Below are 25,596 nucleotides of genomic sequence, written 5' to 3'. Positions count from 1 at the left end.
CCTTGATTTTGGATGAGTTAATGTTGTTAGATTGTTAAAGTGCATGTTTTAATTGTGTTACTAGTATCACTAGCTTCGTTTTGATGCGTAGGTTGATTAAGAAAACTTCAAAAACATGAATATTGATTTTGTGATGTTTGACTAGGGTTTGATAGTTCTTGACATGAACTTTTGATGCTTGAATGCCATGGAATGTTAATTGTTAGTGATTAGTTGTAATGTATGCTTAATTACCTTCGAAACGGCATATCGTATGTGTAAATTGGATTCCCGAATCATAAAATACGTTTTACGAACTTGAAACTTTGAAAATAAACCTTTCTTGATCAATTGACGAGTTTTCGGTTATTGTAAATGTTATTTTTGTTTGATGAAACATGTTTAGTTGTGTTCCTTGTCAAAAGAGCTTTCCAACGGTATGAGATACGCTTTCTAATTGTTTACGGTTTGAGTTTTGCGTTTGTTTGAAATTTTACCAAGCCTTGAACAAGTGAAACAGGCCTGGGACCAGGCCACGGCCATTGTCGTGGCGCGACAGGCCTGGCCGCGGCGCGACATAAGCCGCGTCCAGATTCTGTTTCCCTTGACCTTTTTACTAAAAATGTTTGACATGTTCTAGACCTCCGATTCACATGAGACTTGTTCTAACATGCTTATATATGAATAAAAACCTCAGAAAAATAGTTCGGGACCCGACCCGATCCCGTTGACTTTGACTTTGACCAAGTTTGACTTTTAGTCAAACTTAACCAAACTTTTATACAATCATTCTAACATGCTTTTATACTTGTTTCTTGTATGAAACTTGACAACGTGATTCACATGCTATACTTAATCGAGTCGTAACGAGCCATAGGACTAATTGAACATCTTTGACCGTTTGTGTTTACCGTTATTGATACAACCTATATGTTTAGGTCAAGACTAGCTTTGTCTTTGCACACGTTTACTTTGTGAAGTACATTTATACTCGTGCAATCAAAGGTGAGATCATAGTCCCACTTTTACTCTTTTTGAACTTATATTTGGGATGAGAAAACATAAACGATTCTTTTGAACTAAGTGAACACAAGAACGGGAAAACAAACATTCTACATACGAGTTTAGAACAAAATCCTCAATTCGATTATCATTAGTTACACTTGCCGGGTGTAAGCGAGAACTTATGTTATATGGCCATATGGGTTGACAACCCTCATCCTTGACGGTTCGCTACCGTCTACGGATGAAATATATTTTCGAGAATCAGTGTTTGTTCTAGCACTAAGTGATGGGGTATACAATGGAAGGAATGTTAAGCTTTGATAATTGGGTGCTCGTGAAACAAACTTTTGGAATGTATTACTATTATTTCATTGATGCAAATCTTGTGGTTCACTTGTACTTACTTACTTAAACCTATGATTTCACCAACGTTTTCGTTGACAGATTTCTATGTTTTTCTCAGGTCTTGCACGATATGTGAAACATGCTTCCGCTTACTATTTGATACTTGCATCCGATGTCGAGTATACATGCATTTCATGGAGCGTCTTTTGACTTTACTTTAAACCGTGTCGCCTAGATTTCAATCGTATCTATAACGTTGTAACTTAACTTTTGGTTGAACAATTCTTGTAAACTTTGAAACAATCTTTATTTTGAAATGAAGGCGACATATTTTGGTCAAACGTTATCTTAAAGACTTATAATCAGGTAATGGGACCCACGTAGCCGACGCCGTCACTTGACGATTTGTCGGGGTCGCTACAGGTGGTATCAGAGCCTTGGTTGTAGGGATTTAGAGTTCATTTGTGTTCACCCCGAGTCATAGGGTACATAGGTGAATCTAGACTACAACCGGCATATAGACTGAAGTAGGAATTATTTGACTAACTGTGCATTTATACTCGAACTCTTCTATCATATCTAACTCGTATTCGATCTTGATCTTACGTTGATAAATTTTGTTGGTGCGCCACCTTGACTTTATGAAGTAATGTTAAATGCACATGAGAATCAGGGTAATATAATTTCCGGGATTATATTACGGTGATTCACATGGACGTTCCGACATTATGACATAGAGAATTTAAGGCGAGTCAAGGAAAATTTTCTCTCTATCCTTATTCCATGCCACGGTTAGTATTGTTGAAAATACTAACCAACGATATTCTTGTCTCATGAAGGAACAATGGCTCACCAAGGTCAACACAATACTCCTCTCGAAACTCTAAAACAAGCTCTTCAACGAATGATAACCACCGCCGTGGGTACGGCCGTGGCCGATCACTTTTCTAACAACAACAATCATGGAGCCGGTAATTCAATCGAAGGTTGCTCCTACAAGAACTTCATGAAGTACAATCCTCCCACTTTCGATGGAACCGGGGGACCGGTTACCCTCACCCGATGGTTTGAACAAATGGAGACCGTTTTTAACACAAGCGGTTGTCGAGACCAAGATAAGGTCAAGTTTTCCACCCTCACTTTCACCGGTATTGCTCTCTCATGGTGGAACACGTATGTACAATTAGTGGGAAGCGATGAAGCCCACACACTCTCTTGGACCGAATTAAGAGAAAGAATGATCACCGAATACTTTCCGCGCGACGAGACTCGAAGGCTCGAACAGGGTCTAAGGAATTTAAAAACGGCCGGAAATGACCTCAAGGCTTATAATCAACGGTTTACCGAACTAGTCTCGATGTGTCCAATTCTTATGACTCCCGAATCCCTAAGAGTCGAACTTTACATGGATGGCCTCCCTAAGAGCATTCAACACAAGGTAATGACATCTCAACCCACTAACCTACAAGAGGCTTTAACAATGGCCCGCCAAGCCTTAGAAACGGTGAATGAAATGGAAGCACCGGCACCAATGGTCGAGAACCACCCGAGTAACAACAAAAGAACATGGGAAGCCTCTCAATCAAGCAACCACAACAATAACAACAACCCCGCCAAGAAGCCTTTTACCTCCAACGACAAGAAAGGCTATGCCGGAAAACTGCCTTTTTGTGACGAATGCCACAAGCATCACTTTGAAGGATGTGGCAGGTTTCGCCACCGGCGCCAAGGACCCGTCGCTCGAAAGATGCCCAACGCACACAGAACGGGTGCTTGCTTCGAATGTGGCCAACTGGGTCATTTTAGGAATGTGTGCCCAAATAAGAAAATCAACCCCAACGCACGCCGTTGAACCTTCGACATCGACACCAAGGATGCCCGGAACGACGATGGACTAGTAACGGGTACGTTTATTCACAACAAACCGTATATTTCATACTTGTTCGATTCGATTACCGCTAGACGTTTTATAACCAAGGATTTGACTCGTGCTCTTTATATTCCACCTCTTTCCCCCAGATACTACTTAGACGATTTAAGTGACCTACGGAAAAATATTGTGTGCCTATAAATTTTATTGGAGGAAATACGTTAAGACTTTTGACTTGACACCTATAGAACTAGGGAGCTCGGAACCTATTCGTTAAAAAAAAAAAAAAAAAAAAAAAAAAAAAAAAAAAAAAGTTTCCCCATCATCTTGTATAGATTATTGTGAACTGAGTAATTTTCGGTTGGAAACCGATACCCTCTCCCTCGCATCCATGACCTCATGATTATTTGCACGAATCCCGTATGTCCCAAATCGAACTCCGTTCCGGTTATCATCAATTGGGGGTTAAGTGAGACGATGTCTCCTAAGCCACTTTCCGAACTCGCCACGTTAGTTGTAAAACTCTCTTAGTACCGTTTGATTTATTTAGGGCTCGCCCATATCCATAAACCTCTTGAACCGCGTATGCAAATTCATATAGACTAATCTGTTATCGTATTTATAGATGACATCTTAACTTATTTAAGTAAAGAAGGAAAACGAACAACATCACCATCTTACGCTCGAACTTTTGAGAAAAGAGCAACTTTATACCAAATTCTCCGAGTGAGAATTTCTGTTGAACGAAGTCCAATTTTCTAGACCATGATGTTAATGGTCAAGGCATTACAATCAATCTTGAAATCAAGCCACATGTAATCAGGAAACTCTCCCAACTCAGACTTGTATTCGTAAAAATCTTAGATCTCACCGGTTGTTACCGAAGATTCATTTCTGACTTTTCTCGTATTACACGACTTTAATCTCTCCGCGATCGAACCTTGAGCGTGATTCTTCACACCAACATTTCTAGCTAAATTCGTACAACACCAGATGGGACTCAAATATGGAAATATTTCTACTTGGACGCCGAAAGGCATACTCCCTCGACTCGAAATCAACGGGACGGAAATTCGTTATTTTGCACGAAGAATTCGAATACTAAATTGTGGATCCGATCAATATTCTTGTCATCACGTACCACACTACATACCTCTGTTATTTCACCGTTACCGTCTGATATTACTGGAAATTAAGATAACACACAATCCAACGATACTTCACTCTTCTTTGACTTAACGCCCTTGTGTTTCTGATAATCGGTCAACTATTATTCAACCCCGAACTATACAACTACGTGTACTACCTCGTTTCTCTTTCAGACTTCAACTTTTGACAACTAGAGGCACGTTATAGCAACCTCGAGATGTAAACTCATCCTATTCTAAGTCCTCATTTCACTACTATCTTTACCGTTCGCATTTCCGTTTAAAGAAACTCCTTGTAACATTTCTCCATGGATAGAGAAACTCCTCATATTACATAAGTATTCGCCACGAGGGTGAATAGTCCTAACGAACATTTTTCGAACCCTAACTAACTTGTTCAAACGTATCTTAAGAGATTCTTTTCCAACACGGTGTATCTTTGTCAATTATTCTGTATCGAAATACTCGTTTCACTTCTAGTTTTACAAGAAACCTTGGGAACCTGCTTAGACATGAGTACCGCGTACCACCCACAAACTGACGAACCGAGCAAACGAACGATTTACGTCTTGGAAAGACATCTCACAAACTCGTATTGTCACCTTTAGTAGATCACTCTTACAACAGTAGTTACCACTCGTGTGTTCACGCGCACTTTTCGAAACCTTATATGACCGCTAATGTCATACCCCTGTTCATTTAACCAAAGCATCAACCACCGAAATCTGAACTCCATCAAGAAACAACAATTGAGATCGTTCAAGTCCGAGAAGGGCTCGAGACAACCCATTGTCGCCAGAAGAGTTATACCAAACTTAGAGGAGAACCTCACAAATCCCAGTGTGTAACCGCGTAATATTGAGAACCCGCACCTTGGAAGGGTGTAATCCGTTTCGGGAATCAGGGAAAGTTAAACCCGCGACATGTTAACCCTTTTGAAACCTTGGGGCGTATTGGAACCGCTCCCTACCGTTTAGAACTTCCGACTCAATTAAGTTTCCCTTTACCCTACATTTCGTGTAACAAACTTAGAAACGTGTCCTGCGGAACAGGAACGTGCAATCCTGCTGGATACATCAACTATCGATGACAAACTTCTCTTCATAGGAAAACCAGTTGAAACTGGGGATCGTAAAAACCGAACCTTAATGCAACGTAAAACCCTGACTATCCAAATTCATGAGAACCCTCAAGAACGTACTTTCACTTATTCATAGCATTGACAACGTAAAGTCTCGAGTAAGAGATATCGACTACTACTTCCAACTAAATTTCGGGACGAAATTTCTTTTGAGTTGTGGATAATGTAACATCCCGCGTTTTTCCGTTAAATTTATTTTTAACACCGTCTTTTTCTTTTAAATAATACCTTTCGTTATTTAAATTCGTAGTTTCCGTTGACTAACGTTCATAATAATTCCGTCATTTAATTATAACATCTCTCGTTAACTTGCGTTTTAAAAATATTCGATCGGTTAAATCCCGCACCCGCTTTGAAACTCGAGGGACCGGAGTTGCCAAATGGGCAAACTAGTTGACTAGGTCAACTAGTCAACCCATTTCATCCATTCCATCATCTCCCTCATCCCTTTTCTCTCCATCTCAAGAACACACACACAAACCCATTCCATTCATTCATCATCTAAATTCAATCTTGGAAGCTCACAACAAATCCGATTACATATTTGGAATCCTCTCTTCATCCTCTACAATTTGATACCAACTTCATCTCGTTTGGGTAACATTTCTAAAACTCTAGATTTCTCTAAATTCGTGTTTTTGATTTGAAATGGTGTTAGTTAGTGTCTATGGCTCGAGTCTAACATGAATATATGTTTGGTTTGCTCGATTTGTTGTTTTTGGAGTAACTAGCATGAACTTGAAATGGGTGTGCTTAATCCTTGATTTTGGATGAGTTAATGTTGTTAGATTGTTAAAGTGCATGTTTTAATTGTGTTACTAGTATCACTAGCTTCGTTTTGATGCGTAGGTTGATTAAGAAAACTTCAAAAACATGAATATTGATTTTGTGATGTTTGACTAGGGTTTGATAGTTCTTGACATGAACTTTTGATGCTTGAATGCCATGGAATGTTAATTGTTAGTGATTAGTTGTAATGTATGCTTAATTACCTTCGAAACGGCATATCGTATGTGTAAATTGGATTCCCGAATCATAAAATACGTTTTACGAACTTGAAACTTTGAAAATAAACCTTTCTTGATCAATTGACGAGTTTTCGGTTATTGTAAATGTTATTTTTGTTTGATGAAACATGTTTAGTTGTGTTCCTTGTCAAAAGAGCTTTCCAACGGTATGAGATACGCTTTCTAATTGTTTACGGTTTGAGTTTTGCGTTTGTTTGAAATTTTACCAAGCCTTGAACAAGTGAAACAGGCCTGGGACCAGGCCACGGCCATTGTCGCGGCGCGACAGGCCTGGCCGCGGCGCGACATAAGCCGCGTCCAGATTCTGTTTCCCTTGACCTTTTTACTAAAAATGTTTGACATGTTCTAGACCTCCGATTCACATGAGACTTGTTCTAACATGCTTATATATGAATAAAAACCTCAGAAAAATAGTTCGGGACCCGACCCGATCCCGTTGACTTTGACTTTGACTTTGACCAAGTTTGACTTTTAGTCAAACTTAACCAAACTTTTATACAATCATTCTAACATGCTTTTATACTTGTTTCTTGTATGAAACTTGACAACGTGATTCACATGCTATACTTAATCGAGTCGTAACGAGCCATAGGACTAATTGAACATCTTTGACCGTTTGTGTTTACCGTTATTGATACAACCTATATGTTTAGGTCAAGACTAGCTTTGTCTTTGCACACGTTTACTTTGTGAAGTACATTTATACTCGTGCAATCAAAGGTGAGATCATAGTCCCACTTTTACTCTTTTTGAACTTATATTTGGGATGAGAAAACATAAACGATTCTTTTGAACTAAGTGAACACAAGAACGGGAAAACAAACATTCTACATACGAGTTTAGAACAAAATCCTCAATTCGATTATCATTAGTTACACTTGCCGGGTGTAAGCGAGAACTTATGTTATATGGCCATATGGGTTGACAACCCTCATCCTTGACGGTTCGCTACCGTCTACGGATGAAATATATTTTCGAGAATCAGTGTTTGTTCTAGCACTAAGTGATGGGGTATACAATGGAAGGAATGTTAAGCTTTGATAATTGGGTGCTCGTGAAACAAACTTTTGGAATGTATTACTATTATTTCATTGATGCAAATCTTGTGGTTCACTTGTACTTACTTACTTAAACCTATGATTTCACCAACGTTTTCGTTGACAGATTTCTATGTTTTTCTCAGGTCTTGCACGATATGTGAAACATGCTTCCGCTTACTATTTGATACTTGCATCCGATGTCGAGTATACATGCATTTCATGGAGCGTCTTTTGACTTTACTTTAAACCGTGTCGCCTAGATTTCAATCGTATCTATAACGTTGTAACTTAACTTTTGGTTGAACAATTCTTGTAAACTTTGAAACAATCTTTATTTTGAAATGAAGGCGACATATTTTGGTCAAACGTTATCTTAAAGACTTATAATCAGGTAATGGGACCCACGTAGCCGACGCCGTCACTTGACGATTTGTCGGGGTCGCTACAAGTAGAGTTAGGGAGTTTTGATGTGATAATCGGTATGGACTGGTTGAAAGAAGTGAAAGCGGAGATCGTTTGTTACAAAAATGCAATTCGCATTATACGAGAAAAAGGAAAACCCTTAATGGTGTACGGAGAAAAGGGCAACACGAAGCTACATCTTATTAGTAATTTGAAGGCACAAAAACTAATAAGAAAAGGTTGCTATGCTGTTCTAGCACACGTCGAGAAAGTACAAACTGAAGAAAAGAGCATCAATGATGTTCCCATTGCAAAAGAATTTCCCGATGTATTTCCGAAAGAATTACCGGGATTACCCCCACATCGATCCGTTGAATTTCAAATAGATCTTGTACCAGGAGCTGCACCAATAGCTCGTGCTCCTTACAGACTCGCACCCAGCGAGATGAAAGAACTGCAAAGCCAATTACAAGAACTTTTAGAGCATGGTTTCATTCGACCAAGCACATCACCGTGGGGAGCTCCTGTTTTGTTTGTCAAGAAGAAAGATGGTACATTCAGGTTGTGCATCGACTACCGAGAGTTGAACAAACTTACCATCAAGAACCGCTACCCACTACCGAGAATCGACGACTTATTTGATCTACTACAAGGCTCGTCTGTTTATTCAAAGATTGACTTACGTTCCGAGTATCATCAAATGCGGGTGAAAGAAGATGATATTCCAAAGACTGCTTTCAGAACACGTTACGGTCATTACGAGTTTATGGTCATGCCGTTTGGTTTAACTAATGCACCAGCTGTGTTCATGGACCTTATGAACCGAGTGTGTGGACCATACCTTGACAAGTTTGTCATTGTTTTCATTGATGACATACTTATTTACTCAAAGAATGACCAAGAACACGGTGAACATTTGAGAAAGGTGTTAGAAGTATTGAGGAAGGAAGAATTGTACGCTAAGTTTTCAAAGTGTGCATTTTGGTTGGAAGAAGTTCAATTCCTCGGTCACATAGTGAACAAAGAAGGTATTAAGGTGGATCCGGCAAAGATAGAAACTGTTGAAAAGTGGGAAACCCCGAAAACTCCGAAACACATACGCCAGTTTTTAGGACTAGCTGGTTACTACAGAAGGTTCATCCAAGACTTTTCCAGAATAGCAAAACCCTTGACTGCATTAACGCATAAAGGGAAGAAATTTGAATGGAATGATGAACAAGAGAAAGCGTTTCAGTTATTGAAGAAAAAGCTAACTACGGCACCTATATTGTCATTGCCTGAAGGGAATGATGATTTTGTGATTTATTGTGATGCATCAAAGCAAGGTCTTGGTTGTGTATTAATGCAACGAACGAAGGTGATTGCTTATGCGTCTAGACAATTGAAGATTCACGAACAAAATTATACGACACATGATTTGGAATTAGGCGCGGTTGTTTTTGCATTAAAGACTTGGAGGCACTACTTATATGGGGTCAAAAGTATTATATATACCGACCACAAAAGTCTTCAACACATATTTAATCAGAAACAACTGAATATGAGGCAGCGTAGGTGGATTGAATTATTGAATGATTACGACTTTGAGATTCGTTACCACCCGGGGAAGGCAATTGTGGTAGCCGATGCCTTGAGCAGGAAGGACAGAGAACCCATTCGAGTAAAATCTATGAATATAATGATTCATAATAACATTACTACTCAAATAAAGGAGGCGCAACAAGGAGTTTTAAAAGAGGGAAATTTAAAGGATGAAATACCCAAAGGATCGGAGAAGCATCTTAATATTCGGGAAGACGGAACCCGGTATAGGGCTGAAAGGATTTGGGTACCAAAATTTGGAGATATGAGAGAAATGGTACTTAGAGAAGCTCATAAAACCAGATACTCAATACATCCTGGAACGGGGAAGATGTACGAGGATCTCAAGAAACATTTTTGGTGGCCGGGTATGAAAGCCGATGTTGCTAAATACGTAGGAGAATGTTTGATGTGTTCTAAGGTCAAAGCTGAGCATCAGAAACCATCAGGTCTACTTCAACAACCCGAAATCCCGGAATGGAAATGGGAAAACATTACCATGGATTTCATCACTAAATTGCCAAGGACTGCAAGTGGTTTTGATACTATTTGGGTAATAGTTGATCGTCTCACCAAATCAGCACACTTCCTACCAATAAGAGAAGATGACAAGATGGAGAAGTTAGCACGACTGTATTTGAAGGAAGTCGTCTCCAGACATGGAATACCAATCTCTATTATCTCTGATAGGGATGGCAGATTTATTTCAAGATTCTGGCAGACATTACAGCAAGCATTAGGAACTCGTCTAGACATGAGTACTGCCTATCATCCACAAACTGATGGGCAGAGCGAAAGGACGATACAAACGCTTGAAGACATGCTACGAGCATGTGTTATTGATTTCGGAAACAGTTGGGATCGACATCTACCGTTAGCAGAATTTTCCTACAACAACAGCTACCATTCAAGCATTGAGATGGCGCCGTTTGAAGCACTTTATGGTAGAAAGTGCAGGTCTCCGATTTGTTGGAGTGAAGTGGGGGATAGACAGATTACGGGTCCGGAGATTATACAAGACACTACCGAGAAGATCATCCAAATTCAACAACGGTTGAAAACCGCCCAAAGTCGACAAAAGAGCTACGCTGACATTAAAAGAAAAGATATAGAATTTGAAATTGGAGAGATGGTCATGCTTAAAGTTGCACCTTGGAAAGGCGTTGTTCGATTTGGTAAACGAGGGAAATTAAATCCAAGGTATATTGGACCATTCAAGATTATTGATCGTGTCGGACCAGTAGCTTACCGACTAGAGTTACCTCAACAACTCGCGGCTGTACATAACACTTTCCACGTCTCGAATTTAAAGAAATGTTTTGCTAAAGAAGATCTCACTATTCCGTTAGATGAAATCCAAATCAACGAAAAACTTCAATTCATCGAAGAACCCGTCGAAATAATGGATCGTGAGGTTAAAAGACTTAAGCAAAACAAGATACCAATTGTTAAGGTTCGATGGAATGCTCGTAGAGGACCCGAGTTCACCTGGGAGCGTGAAGATCAGATGAAGAAGAAATACCCACATCTATTTCCAGAAGATTCGTCAACACCTTCAACCGCTTAAAATTTCGGGACGAAATTTATTTAACGGGTAGGTACTGTAGTGACCCGAACTTTTCCATGTTTATATATATTAATTGAGATTGATATTTACATGATTAAATGTTTCCAACATGTTAAGCAATTAAACTTGTTAAGACTTGATTAATTGAAATATGTTTCATATAGACAATTGACCACCCAAGTTGATCGGTGATTCACGAACGTTAAAACTTGTAAAAACTATATGATGACATATATATGGATATATATATATAGTTAACATGATACTATGATAAGAAAACATATCATAAAATATATTAACAATGAACTACATATGTAAAAACAAGACTACTAACTTAATGATTTTTAAACGAGACATATATGTAACGATTATCGTTGTAAAGACATTTAATGTATATATATCATATTAAGAGATATTCATACATGATAATATCATGATAATATAATAATTTAAAATCTCATTTGATATTATAAACATTGGGTTAACAACATTTAACAAGATCGTTAACCTAAAGGTTTCAAAACAACACTTACATGTAACGACTAACGATGACTTAACGACTCAGTTAAAATGTATATACATGTAGTGTTTTAATATGTATTTATACACTTTTGAAAGACTTCAATACACTTATAAAAATACTTCTACTTAACAAAAATGCTTACAATTACATCCTCGTTCAGTTTCATCAACAATTCTACTCGTATGCACCCGTATTCGTACTCGTACAATACACAGCTTTTAGATGTATGTACTATTGGTATATACACTCCAATGATCAGCTCTTAGCAGCCCATGTGAGTCACCTAACACATGTGGGAACCATCATTTGGCAACTAGCATGAAATATCTCATAAAATTACAAAAATATGAGTAATCATTCATGACTTATTTACATGAAAACAAAATTACATATCCTTTATATCTAATCCATACACCAACGACCAAAAACACCTACAAACACTTTCATTCTTCAATTTTCTTCATCTAATTGATCTCTCTCAAGTTCTATCTTCAAGTTCTAAGTGTTCTTCATAAATTCCAAAAGTTCTAGTTTCATAAAATCAAGAATACTTTCAAGTTTGCTAGCTCACTTCCAATCTTGTAAGGTGATCATCCAACCTCAAGAAATCTTTGTTTCTTACAGTAGGTTATCATTCTAATACAAGGTAATAATCATATTCAAACTTTGGTTCAATTTCTATAACTATAACAATCTTATTTCAAGTGATGATCTTACTTGAACTTGTTTTCGTGTCATGATTCTGCTTCAAGAACTTCGAGCCATCCAAGGATCCATTGAAGCTAGATCCATTTTTCTCTTTTCCAGTAGGTTTATCCAAGGAAATTAAGGTAGTAATGATGTTCATAACATCATTCGATTCATACATATAAAGCTATCTTATTCGAAGGTTTAAACTTGTAATCACTAGAACATAGTTTAGTTAATTCTAAACTTGTTCGCAAACAAAAGTTAATCCTTCTAACTTAACTTTTAAAATCAACTAAACACATGTTCTATATCTATATGATATGCTAACTTAATGATTTAAAACCTGGAAACACGAAAAACACCGTAAAACCGGATTTACGCCGTCGTAGTAACACCGCGGGCTGTTTTGGGTTAGTTAATTAAAAACTATGATAAACTTTGATTTAAAAGTTGTTATTCTGAGAAAATGATTTTTATTATGAACATGAAACTATATCCAAAAATTATGGTTAAACTCAAAGTGGAAGTATGTTTTCTAAAATGGTCATCTAGACGTCGTTCTTTCGACTGAAATGACTACCTTTACAAAAACGACTTGTAACTTATTTTTCCGACTATAAACCTATAATTTTTCTGTTTAGATTCATAAAATAGAGTTCAATATGAAATCATAGCAATTTGATTCACTCAAAACGGATTTAAAATGAAGAAGTTATGGGTAAAACAAGATTGGATAATTTTTCTCATTTTAGCTACGTGAAAATTGGTAACAAATCTATTCCAACCATAACTTAATCAACTTGTATTGTATATTATGTAATCTTGAGATACCATAGACACGTATACAATGTTTCGACCTATCATGTCGACACATCTATATATATTTCGGAACAACCATAGACACTCTATATGTGAATGTTGGAGTTAGCTATACAGGGTTGAGGTTGATTCCAAAATATATATAGTTTGAGTTGTGATCAATACTGAGATACGTATACACTGGGTCGTGGATTGATTCAAGATAATATTTATCGATTTATTTCTGTACATCTAACTGTGGACAACTAGTTATAGGTTACTAACGAGGACAGCTGACTTAATAAACTTAAAACATCAAAATATATTAAAAGTGTTGTAAATATATTTTGAACATACTTTAATATATATGTATATATTGTTATAGGTTCGTGAATCAACAGTGGCCAAGTCTTACTTCCCGACGAAGTAAAAATCTGTGAAAGTGAGTTATAGTCCCACTTTTAAAATCTAATATTTTTGGGATGAGAATACATGCAGGTTTTATAAATGATTTACAAAATAGACACAAGTACGTGAAACTACATTCTATGGTTGAATTATCGAAATCGAATATGCCCCTTTTTATTAAGTCTGGTAATCTAAGAATTAGGGAACAGACACCCTAATTGACGCGAATCCTAAAGATAGATCTATTGGGCCTAACAAACCCCATCCAAAGTACCGGATGCTTTAGTACTTCGAAATTTATATCATATCCGAAGGGTGTCCCGGAATGATGGGGATATTCTTATATATGCATCTTGTTATTGTCGGTTACCAGGTGTTCACCATATGAATGATTTTTATCTCTATGTATGGGATGTGTATTGAAATATGAAATCTTGTGGTCTATTGTTACGATTTGATATATATAGGTTAAACCTATAACTCACCAACATTTTTGTTGACGTTTAAAGCATGTTTATTCTCAGGTGAATATTAAGAGCTTCCGCTGTTGCATACTAAAATAAGGACAAGATTTGGAGTCCATGTTTGTATGATATTGTGTAAAAACTGCATTCAAGAAACTGATTTCGATGTAACATATTTGTATTGTAAACCATTATGTAATGGTCGTGTGTAAACAGGATATTTTAGATTATCATTATTTGATAATCTACGTAAAGCTTTTTAAACCTTTATTTATGAAATAAAGGTTATGGTTTGTTTTAAAAATGAATGCAGTCTTTGAAAAACGTCTCATATAGAGGTCAAAACCTCGCAACGAAATCAATTAATATGGAACGTTTTTAATCAATAAGAACGGGACATTTCATCCGGGCAGTCCGAAGCCTATCTCGGATTTGAACGATCTTCTCGGTGGTTTCGTGAATGAGTTCGGGTCCGGTGATTTGTACGTCGCCTACTTCGGCCCAACAAAGAGGAGAACGGCATTTTCGGCCATATAATGCTTCGAATGGGGCGGCTTTTATACTCGCGTGATAACTATTATTGTAAGAGAACTCGGCGAGAGGTAAGTGCTTGTCCCAAGCTTTTCCAAAATCAACCACGCAAGCTCGTAACATGTCCTCTAAGGTTTGAATTGTACGTTCGCTTTGTCCATCGGTTTGAGGATGATATGCGGTGCTCATGTCTAAACGCGTTCCCAACGCTTCTTGCAAGGTACGCCAAAATCTAGAAACAAAACGGCCATCTCGGTCGGAGATAATCGATAAAGGTACACCGTGTCGGGCTACGATCTCCTTGATATAAAGTCGTGCAAGTTTCTCCATTTTGTCGGTCTCCTTCATGGCGAGAAAGTGTGCGGATTTGGTGAGACGGTCAACAATAACCCAAATGGTATCATAACCGGCCGTCGTTTTTGGTAGTTTGGTGATAAAATCCATTGTTATTCTTTCCCACTTCCATTGCGGGATTTCGGGTTGTTGAAGTAATCCGGACGGTCTTTGGTGTTCGGCTTTGACTTTGGAACATGTCAAACACTTGAAAACATAAGTAGCTACGTCCCTTTTGATGTTCGGCCACCAATATAGTTGTTTAAGGTCGTGGTACATCTTATTGGCACCGGGGTGAATCGAGTATCGTGACTTATGGGCTTCATCTAAAATAAGGCTTCGTAGGTCCCCATAACTAGGCACCCAAATCCTTCCGGCGTAATATCGGAGTCCGGTCTCCCTAATTTCGAATCGAGAGACGAGAATGTTCAAGAGCTCGTGTGAAAGGTTTTCATCCTTGAGAGCCTCATCTTGGGCTACCCGAATTTGGCTATTAAGGTTTGTGTGGATGGTGATGTTTAAGGCTCAGACACGAAGAGGCACCGCTCTTTCTTTTCGAATTAAGGCATCGGCTACTACATTTGCCTTTCCGGGATGGTAACGAAGCTCGCAATCGTAATCGTTTAAGGTTTCAATCCACCTTCGTTGTCTCATGTTTAGTTGCTTTTGATCGAAAATGTGTTGGAGACTTTTGTGATCGGTAAAGATAGTACTCTTGGTTCCATAAAGATAGTGTCTCCACATTTTAAGTGCAAAGACAACAGCTCCGACTTCGAGATCGTGTGTCGTGTAGTTTCGTTCATGAATTTTAAGTTGTCGAGAAGCATAAGCAATGACTTTCGTTCGTTGCATCAATACACACCCAAAACCATGTTTCGAGGCATCGCAATATACAACAAAGTCATCATTGCCTTCGGGAAGTGACAAGATAGGAGCGGTGGTTAGCTTTGTTTTCAAGATTTGAAATGCGGATTCTTGTTCGGTCGCCCAATTGAATTTCTTTCCCTATTGAGTTAAAGCAGTTAGAGGACAAGCAACTAAAGAAAAATCCTTGATGAATCTACGGTAGTATCCAGCGAGACCCAAGAATTGACGGATGTGAGTAGGAGTAGTAGGAGTCTCCCATTTACTAATGGCTTCGATTTTTGTTGGATCGAATTTAATACCTTGGTCACTTACAACATGACCAAGAAATTGAACTTCCTTTAACCAAAATTCACACTTGGAGAATTTGGCATAGAGTTATTCTTGTCTTAAAAGTTCAAGCACAAGTCAGAGGTGTTCCTCGTGTTCTTCTTCGCTTTTTGAATAGACTAAAATATCATCGATGAACACGATAACGAATTTGTCAAGATACGGTTTGTACACGCGGTTCATAAGATCCATGAACACTACCGGTGCGTTAGTGAGACCAAATGGCATTACAAGAAATTCATAACTACCATAACGAGTTCGGAAAGCGGTTTTGGAGACATCTTCCCCCTTAACCCTCAATTGATGATAACCCGAGCGGAGATCGATTTTTGAATATACACAAGACCCTTGTAATTGATCAAAGAGGTCATCGATGCGAGGAAGAGGATATCGGTTCTTAACCGTCAATTTGTTTAGTTCACGATAGTCTATGCACATTCGTAGTGATCTGTCTTTCTTTTTAACAAACAAAATCGGAGTGCCCCAAGGTGAATGGCTAGGTTGGATAAAACCACGATCAAGTAGTTCTTGGATTTGACTTTGCAATTCTTGCATTTTGGATGGAGCGAGTCTATATGGTGCACGTGCTACAGGTGCGGCTCCTAGAATAAGATCGATTTGGAATTCAACCGGTCGATGAGGTGGAAGACCCGGCAATTCGTCGGGAAATACATCGGAATAGTCACTAACAATTGGCACATCATCGATGTGCTTCTCATCGGACTCGACTTTCTTAACGTGAGCAAGGATCGCAAAACAACCCTTACGGAGTAGTTTTCTAACTTTAATACACGAAACGAGGTTGAGTCCGGTGCAACTCTTATCGCCATAGACGATCAAAGGTTCACCATTCTCGATAGGGATTCCGATTGCGTTAAGATCATAAAGGATGTGAGATTTCGTTTTGGCTAGCCAATTCATACCGATTATTACATCGAAGCTCCCTAGTTCCATGGGTATCAACTCAATTTCAAACTCATTACCCAAAATGTTTAACGTACACCCCCGGTAATATGTGTCGGCACTTAATAGTTTTCTGTTGGCCACTTCAATGGTATAAGTGGTATCTAGTGGACGTGGTGGAGTATTAAAAGAATGAGTCAAAGTCTTGGATACAAAACTCTTATCGGCACCCGAATCGAATAAACAAGTAACATAAGTGTTGTTGAGGAGAAACGTACCCGTGACTAATTCATTGTCATCTCGGGCTTCCTCGGTGTTGATTTTGAAAGCTCTTCCGCGTGTGTTGGTGTTGGCTTTCTTCTTCGGACATGCATTTCTAAAATGACCCGTTTGGCCACATTCATAACAAGTACCCGGTTTTGGTGCATTGGGCACCTTTTGAGCGACGGGGGCGGCACTTCTACAATCGTTGGCCACATGACCACCCCTTTGGCACCGGTGGCAAAATAGATTGCTACATTCACCATAGTGGTGTTTGTGGCATTTGTTGCAAAAGGGTTTATTTCTGCCATAACTTTTCTTGGCGTCGGAGGTGTAAGGCTTCTTAGCAAAGTTGTTGTTGCTTGATTGGGAGGGTTTCCACTTTCTTTTGTTGCCGCCCGATTTATCCTCGGCCTTAGGTGCCGGAACTACGATTTCGTCAACCGTTTCGATCAATTGGCAGGCCATGTTCAATGCTTGTTGTAGGTTAGCGGGTTTGGATGACATCACCCCTTGTTTGATGCTCTTTGGAAGACCATACATATAAAGTTCGACCCTTTGAGATTCGGGGTTCACGAGGTTTGGACACATCAAGGATAGTTTGGCGAATTGTTGATTATAGGCCTTGAGATCGTTTCCGACCGCCTCTAAGGTTCTTAGCTCTTGTTCGAGCTTTCGGGTTTCTTCACGAGGGAAATATTCGATGACCATCTTTTTCCTTAAATCGGCCCAAGAGAGGGCGCGAGCTTCATCGGTACCCACCGATTATACATAAGTATTCCACCATGTAAGAGCGACACCGGCGAAGGTGTGAGTGGAGTATTTGACCTTGTCTTGGTCCTGACAACCGCTTATGCTAAAGACGGCTTCCGTTTGCTCAAACCATCGGGTGAGCACGACCGGTCCCCCGGTTCCATCAAAAGTGTGAGGTTTGCACCCCATGAAGGATTTGTAGGAGCACCCTTCGTTTGAGTTACCGGCTCCATTGTTGTTGTTGTTGTTGTTGTGGTTGTTGTTATTGTTGGAGGAGTGATCGGCCATGGCCGCTTCCACGGCGGTGGCTATCATTCGTTGTAGAGCTTGTTCGGGAGTCTCATGGCGTGGCACACGACGAGGAGGAATTGTTCCTTCAAAACACAAGAATACCGTTGATTAGTATTCTTAATAATACTAACCATGATATGGAATAAGGATAGAGAAAAATTTTCCTTGACTCGCCTTAAATTATTTATGTCATAATGTCAGAATATTCATATGAGTCACCGTAATATAATTCCGGAAATTATATTACCCTATTTCATATGTGTATTCGACACTAATTCATATAGTCAAGGTGGCGCGTCAATTAAATTAAGTAACGTGAGATTAAGGTTGAATAAGAATTTGATGTGATAGACGAGTTCGAGTATAATGCACAAGTAGTCAAGTAATTCCTACTTCAAGTCTATATGCCGGTTGTAGTCTAGACTCACCAATGTACCCTATGACTCGGGGTTGACACCAATGAACACTAAATCCCTATAACCAACGCTCTGATACCATCTGTAGCGACCCGACCAAATCATGTTTGACGGCGCCGACTACTTCGGTCCCGTTGCGTGGTCATAAGTCTTTATTATGACGTTTGACCAAAATATGTCGCATTCATTTCGTAAGTAAAGGGATGTTTCAAGTTTACAAATGTCGTTCAAAAAATTAGTTACAATACAAAGTTTAACGTACGAATGAAACCTATGCGACACAATTTAAAGTAGTCAAAAGACGCTCCAACTATGCATGCATACTCGACATCCAAGCAAGTATCAAAAAGAGTGCGGAAGCATGTATCAAGTAGCTTTCAAGGACCTGAGAAAACATATAGAAAACTGTCAACGAAAACGTTGGTGAAATCATAGGTGTTTTAGTAAACGTTGCATTTGAACCACAAGATTTAATATAATATGATTATCAAAATCATTTGCATTCCAAAGTTGTTATTTGTTTCGCGGGCACCCAATTATCAAATTTAACTGTTTTGCACCCTTTGCGTAGTGTTAGAACATACACTAGACCCGAAAATATATTTCATCCGCTAACGGTAGCGAACCGTCCGAATGAGGCTCGTCAAGCCCATGTGATCACATAATATAAGTTCACGTTTACACCCTGCAAGTGTAACTAATGATAATTGAATTGAGGATTTTCGTTCAAACCCGTACGTGGAATGTTCGTTTTCGTACTTGTGTTCAATGTATAAAAGTATGATACGTATATGTTTCTCATCCCATAGTTTAAAGCATAAAAGTTGTTTGAAAGATGGGACTATGATCTCACCTTGAGTGCACGTACGAAAAGTACTTCACAAAATAACGTGTGCGAAGGATAGTGCTAGTCTTGACCTAAACAAATAGGTCGTATCAATAACGGTAAACACGATAGGTCAAAGATGTTCAATTAGTCCTATGGCTCGTTACGACTCGATTATGTAGCATGTGAATCAAATTGTCAAGTTTCATGCAAGATACAAGTATAGAAACAAGTTAGGAAGGTTGCATAATCATTTGGTTAAGTTTGACAAAAAGTCAAACTTTGGTCGGTCAAAGTCAACGGAAAAGTCAACACGTTCGGGTCGGGTCCCGAACTATTTTTCTGAGGTTTTTAATCATATATGAGCATGTTAGAACAAGTTACATGTGAATCGGAGGTGCGTAGCATAGCAAACATTATTCGAAAATTGACAAAGTTGGACAGACCACTTTGGCGCGCCGCGCGGGTATATGGCGCGCCGCGCCATTACCTGTGCAGAGAATTCTGGCAGTTTTTATGTTTTATGCACGAACCTAACTTCAACCAATCACCATTTATGACCCGCAAACAACCAAAGCATGTATCTTATATCATCGGAAAGGTATTTTGACAAGGAAAATAACTAAACACATTTCATCCATCACATTTACTTTTACAACAACCAAAATCACATTCAAAGCTCCTCATTAAATGCACTCAAGTTCATAAATGAAATTCGATGATTCGGCAACCAATTTACATGAATGATATGCCGTTTCGAAGGTGATCAAGCATACAATACAACCTAACACTTACAAATAACATTTCATGTCATTCAAAGCATCAAAAGTTCATTTCAAGTTCATCAGACCCTAACCCAAATCCACCAAAACCAATAATGAAGTTTATGAAGTTTTCTAAAACAACCTACACATCAAATTGAAGCTAGTGCTACTAGTAACACATTTAATACTTGCACTTTACCATAACAACAACATTTAAGCAACCAAATTACCAAATCAAACACACCAAAGTTCATATTCAAGCTAGTTACTTCAAATAACGAAATCGAGCATATAAATCATATAATCATGTTAGACTTGAGCCATAGACACTAATTAACAACTTTATAAGTTAAAAACATCAAGAACACAAAATCTAGTGATTTTAGAAAGTTACCCAAACTTGATGAAATCGGTATGGAATCGAAGAAGAAGATGAGAAGATTCCGAATATGCAATTTGTTTAGATGGATGCTTGCTCAATTTGCTTTAGATGATGATTCTTGAAATTGGAGAATTGAGAGAAAATATGGAAGTAGAAGAAGAAAAGGGAAATGAAAAAGAAAAGATGGGGGTAGGGGTTGACTAGTCAAAGGCTAGTCATTTCTTTGGCATTTTGGCGAAACTAGTCCCTCAAGTTCGTTTGCGGGTGCGTGAAATACCTAGACGAGATATTTTTAAAACAAGTATTAATCGGAGATGTTATAAACATATAACGGGATTTAAATAGTTAAACGGAAAAGTAAACGGAAAAAGGCGGGATATTACAAATATTGCAACCAAATCTCCAGATAACAAATCGTCGCATAATGATGTCCAGCCCAAGTTCGAGTGTACAACCAATCAAAAGGATGGGAGTTTTTATCAAAAAGAGGACGTGGGTAATTCATGTGGGTCCAGGCCAAATTTGGTTCATGATGTCTCCAATAAATATAAGTATCAATCTCCAGTTGGGCCAGGGAGCCCTAAATCTCATTTTGTTTGCACTAATGGGCTTGAGAGTCCTAGAGCCCAAGTTGATATAAATTGCCCTAGTGAGGATTTGGGCCATGGTTACCATGGGCTGGAAAGAAATGATTCTGGCCCATATAGTGTTACTCTGCAGAATCAAGGTTTGGGTCATAAAGAAAAAATTGGCTTGGGCCATAAGAAGGTGAAGTCTAGTAGAAAGGTAATGTAAGAGTTTTCGTCTAAAAAGGATTTTGATAAGGAACAACAAACGTGATCGAAGCATTCTGTTACTTCTAAAAAATTAGCCTCCCGTCATAGTTCCAAATCAGGGGATGTTTCATTCTGTCACAGATGTTATTTGAAATCGATTAGCAACTTTAATGCTTCTTCTAGGTTTATGAGATTCAAAAGTATGGCATGGAAAGGTATCAATCCATAATCAATTGACCCTGCTAATTGCAAATCATGTAAGAGAAGTGTTAAACCCAAGGGTCACTCTTCCAACGTTTGCCAATCGTGTGGTACTGGATCGTCTGTTGGTCGTCCAATCAACAATGCATAATTAAAGGAATTCGGAGAGAAAATTAGGTTGAGGTGTCCGAACCTCACCCCCCAGTAAGCTTTCCTGTTCTTGTTCTACTCGTTCCTTTTATGTTTCCTTATGAAGATTCTTTCATTAAATGTCCGCGGGTTGGGGGTTTAAGGGAAATTCGGTTGGGTCAAGAGTATTTGCGCTAGTGAGAGACATGATATCATTGCATTACAAGAAACAAGATGCAATCACCTTGATGATCGTTGGGTATTTAATTTGTGGGGTAATATTGATGTTGGTTACGTTCAAAAGGAAGTGGTGGGTAACTCGGGGGGTCTGTTATTAGTTTGGGACACAAAAAGTTTCTTAGCTACAAATGCTTTTTGTAATGAATTCTTCTTGGCAGTACGCGGTAATTGGGTTGGCTCGGGTAAAGAATCAATCATTGTTAATGTGTATGGTCCCCATGACGATGGAAGTAAAAGAGTAATGTGGGAATCCTTAGATAATATTTTGATAGACGATGATTCGGCTTGGTTACTTTGTGGGGACTTTAATGAGGTACGGGATCATTCGCATAGACTCAATTGCACTTTGCATCATAGACGGGCAACACGTTTTAATGATTTCATCTTGAGAAACAACTTAATCGAAATCCCGATCAATGGTAGGAAGTTTACCCGAATTAGCGACGATGGTACGAAATATAGTAAACTTGATAGGTTTCTTGTCTCCGATAAATTCATTAGCTTGTGGGACGATCTTTTGGTCATTCCTCATGAGCGTAAAGATTCCGATCATTGCCCGTTGATTCTTAGGGACAAGCTCGTCGACTATGGTCCTAAGCCTTTTAAAGTATTTTTTGAATGGCTAAATAAAGATGGTGTGGAAGACATTATTCGGGATGCTTGGGGGAAACCAATTAAGAGCTCTAGATTAGACTGCAGGTTCAGGGATCATTTGAAGAATGTTAAATCTGCTCTTAGAGATTGGAGTCGGGCGACTTTTGGTAACCTAGATACTGAAATAAAGGATCTTAAATTAAAAGTGGTTGAGTGGGAAATAAGGTCTGAGTCGGGTAATTTAAATGATGTAGAGAGAGCTACTTGGTTAGATGTTAGAAGAAGTTGGTTAGAAAAGGAAAAAGTTAAATTAAACATGTTGAGGCAAAATGCTAGGATACGTTGGATACTCGAAGGTGATGAGAACTCGAATTTTTTTTCATTCGGCAATAAAAAGGCGATACAATAAGTACAACATTCGAGGAATTAATATAAACGATATGTTGAATGAAAATCCACACGATGTAAAGGCTGCGGTATTCAGGAATTTTTACCATATCTTTGGGGTAAAAAACAGTAATCGGCCTTCTCTGGTGGAATGGGTTTCATCAGATGGGACTGATGGGCCCATTGGGCCTGAGTATACTATGTTATCTTCATCAGAAGCTGTCAGTTTGGAAGTCCCATTTAGTGAGAGTGAAATCTGGGATGCTGTTAAAGAATGTGGGAGTACGAAAGCACCGGGTCCTGACGGGTTTAATATGCTTTTTTATAAGAAATTTTGGGGAATTATTAAATTAGATCTTATAGCGGCCATAAATTCTTTTTGGGCAAAAGGTGAAATTTCTAATGGTTGTAATGCATCGTTTATTACTCTTGTCCCAAAAAGATCCGACCCGATGTCCTTGAACGATTATCGGCCAATTAGCTTATTTGGGAGTTATTATAAAGTTGTGGCGAAACTTCTTTCGAATCGTTTATAAAGGGAAGAAATATTCTAGATGGCGCGTTAGTGGCAAACGAAACACTCGACTATTTAAAGAATAAACGCCTAAAAAGCCTCATTTTTAAAGTGGATTTTGAGAAAGCGTTTGATTCCTTAAGTTGGGAGTTCTTATTGGAAGTAATGGAATTTATGGGGTTTGGTCTTAAATGGAGAAATTGGATTCTAACATGTCTTAAATCGGCCTCTATCTCCGTTCTTGTTAATGGTTCACCGACGAATGAGTTCAAGTTAGAACGCGGTGTGAGGCAAGGAGATCCCCTCTCACCTTTTCTTTTCATCCTCGCTGCGGAAGGTTTAAATGCACTTACCAAGGTGGCGGTGAAGCGTGGTTTATTCTCGGGTGTGGAGATTGGTTAAGATAAATTTTGTATATCACACTTACAATATGCGGGACGATACGATTTTCTTCGGTAGTTGGAGTAAACATAATATTCGAAACCTCATGAAAATTCTTAAATGTTTCGAATACACATCCAAATCAACTATCACAAGAGAAATTTAATAGGTGTAGGTGTGGATAAAGCGAATGTTGAGCATATGGCTAAATCTTTTGGTTGCAATATCAGAACATTACCATTTATTTACCTTGGGTTACCAATTGATGCTAAGATGAATAAGTTTGATAGTTGGAAACCGGTGATTGATAAATTTGAAAAAAGACTTTCGGATTGGAAGGCTCGTGCGTTGTCATTTGGTGGACGATTAACCCTTGTTAAATAGGTTTTAAATAGTCTTCCGTTGTATTACTTTTCGCTCTTTCGTGCCCCGCCATGTGTGTTAAAAAAACTTGAGAGTGTAAGGCGTTCATTTTTTGGGGCGGGTCGGGTTTAGAATCAAAAATTGTGTGGGTCAAATGGGATTCGGTCTTATTACCATACGGGGCGAGTAGGTTAAATTTGAGTTCCTTAAAAGGAAAAAACTTGGCTTTAATCGGCAAGTGGTGATGGATGCTTAAAACCGAATCCACCTCCGTGTGGGCTAAAGTCATTGCAAGCATTTTCCCTTCGGGTGGAATTGACGGTTTTACTAACTCCCGGCTGAATTCATGTTCTTCCACCTGGGCTACCATTGTTAAATCGGGTGGACACATTGATTGGGTCGGTCTATCTTTCAGGAACTCCTTCGTGAGAAAAATTGGTAATGGTGCGGAAACATCCTTCTGGAATGATTCGTGGATGGGTGCTGAACCGTTAAAGTTCAGTTTTAGAAGACTGGTGCGTTTGGAAAGTAACATTGATGCTGCTGTAGGTGATAGAGTTATGTCGGATGGCGAAAAAAGTGCAGGAACGTTGGCCTGGTCGAGACCTCCTATGGGCCGTGCTATTAGTAAATTAGAAGACCTGAATTTGCTGCTATCTCGTGTTATTATCAATCCCAATGGTGGTAACTCATGGCAATGGAGTATGGCATCTAATGGGTTGTTCGAGGTTAAGAAACTTTCGGTGCTTATCGACGATAAAATGTTTAGTGCAGGTACAAATGTTCTAGAAATCATTGCGCAATAATCTTGTGCCTAAAAAAGTCGAAGTTTTTGTGTGGAGAGCTAGGAAGAAAAGATTACCATCGTTAACGGAATTGAATCATCGCGTTATCGACCTACAATCCACTCGTTGTCCTATTTGCGATGTCGATGTGGAGTCGGTGGATCATTCTCTTATATTTTGTAAACAAGCGTTGGAAGTTTGGCAAAAAAAATTCGATTGGTGGGGAATAAATCTATCTTCTGCGTTAAGTATTAGTGAGTTATTCCTAGGAAGATCGAGTACCACCATGTCGGATCTTGGCTCCAAGATTTGGCAAGGGGTCATTTGGTTGTGTGGGTATCTTATATGGCGGAATAGAAATCAAAAAGTCTTTAGTAACAAGAGTTGGACTCCGACCGTTGCGTTATGTGAGATTCAAGTAAAGACATTCGAGTGGATTGCCAAAAGGTGCAAAGCAAAAGATATTGATTGGCATAATTGGCTCCATAATCATATGGTGTTTGTTTCATAATTGTTAGTTTAACAACTTGTTAGTTAGCAATTTGCGATTGTATTTTTGCGTTGTTTATTTCGGGTAGCTTGC

At 38.8% G+C, this 25,596-nt stretch overlaps 2 protein-coding genes across 2 annotated transcripts; both read left to right on the top strand.

The window, feature by feature from the left end:
* Nucleotides 1-21,889: 21,889 nt before the first annotated feature.
* Nucleotides 21,890-22,992, top strand: LOC139863320 (uncharacterized). The gene is made up of 2 exons (XM_071851954.1): nucleotides 21,890-21,946; nucleotides 22,054-22,992. Exons 1-2 carry the CDS (start codon nucleotides 21,890-21,892, stop codon nucleotides 22,990-22,992), a joined length of 996 nt encoding a protein of 331 aa, XP_071708055.1.
* Nucleotides 22,993-23,649: 657 nt separating this feature from the next.
* LOC139863319 (uncharacterized) lies at nucleotides 23,650-24,249 on the top strand. The gene is made up of 2 exons (XM_071851953.1): nucleotides 23,650-23,881; nucleotides 24,041-24,249. Exons 1-2 carry the CDS (start codon nucleotides 23,650-23,652, stop codon nucleotides 24,247-24,249), a joined length of 441 nt encoding a protein of 146 aa, XP_071708054.1.
* The last annotated feature ends 1,347 nt before the right edge of the window (nucleotides 24,250-25,596 follow it).

Source organism: Rutidosis leptorrhynchoides, chromosome 8 (assembly GCF_046630445.1).
Source record: "Rutidosis leptorrhynchoides isolate AG116_Rl617_1_P2 chromosome 8, CSIRO_AGI_Rlap_v1, whole genome shotgun sequence".
NCBI classification, from domain to species: Eukaryota; Viridiplantae; Streptophyta; class Magnoliopsida; order Asterales; family Asteraceae; genus Rutidosis; species Rutidosis leptorrhynchoides.
Note: the sequence above shows the minus strand (reverse complement) of the source record. Positions and strands in the feature narration are given on the sequence as shown.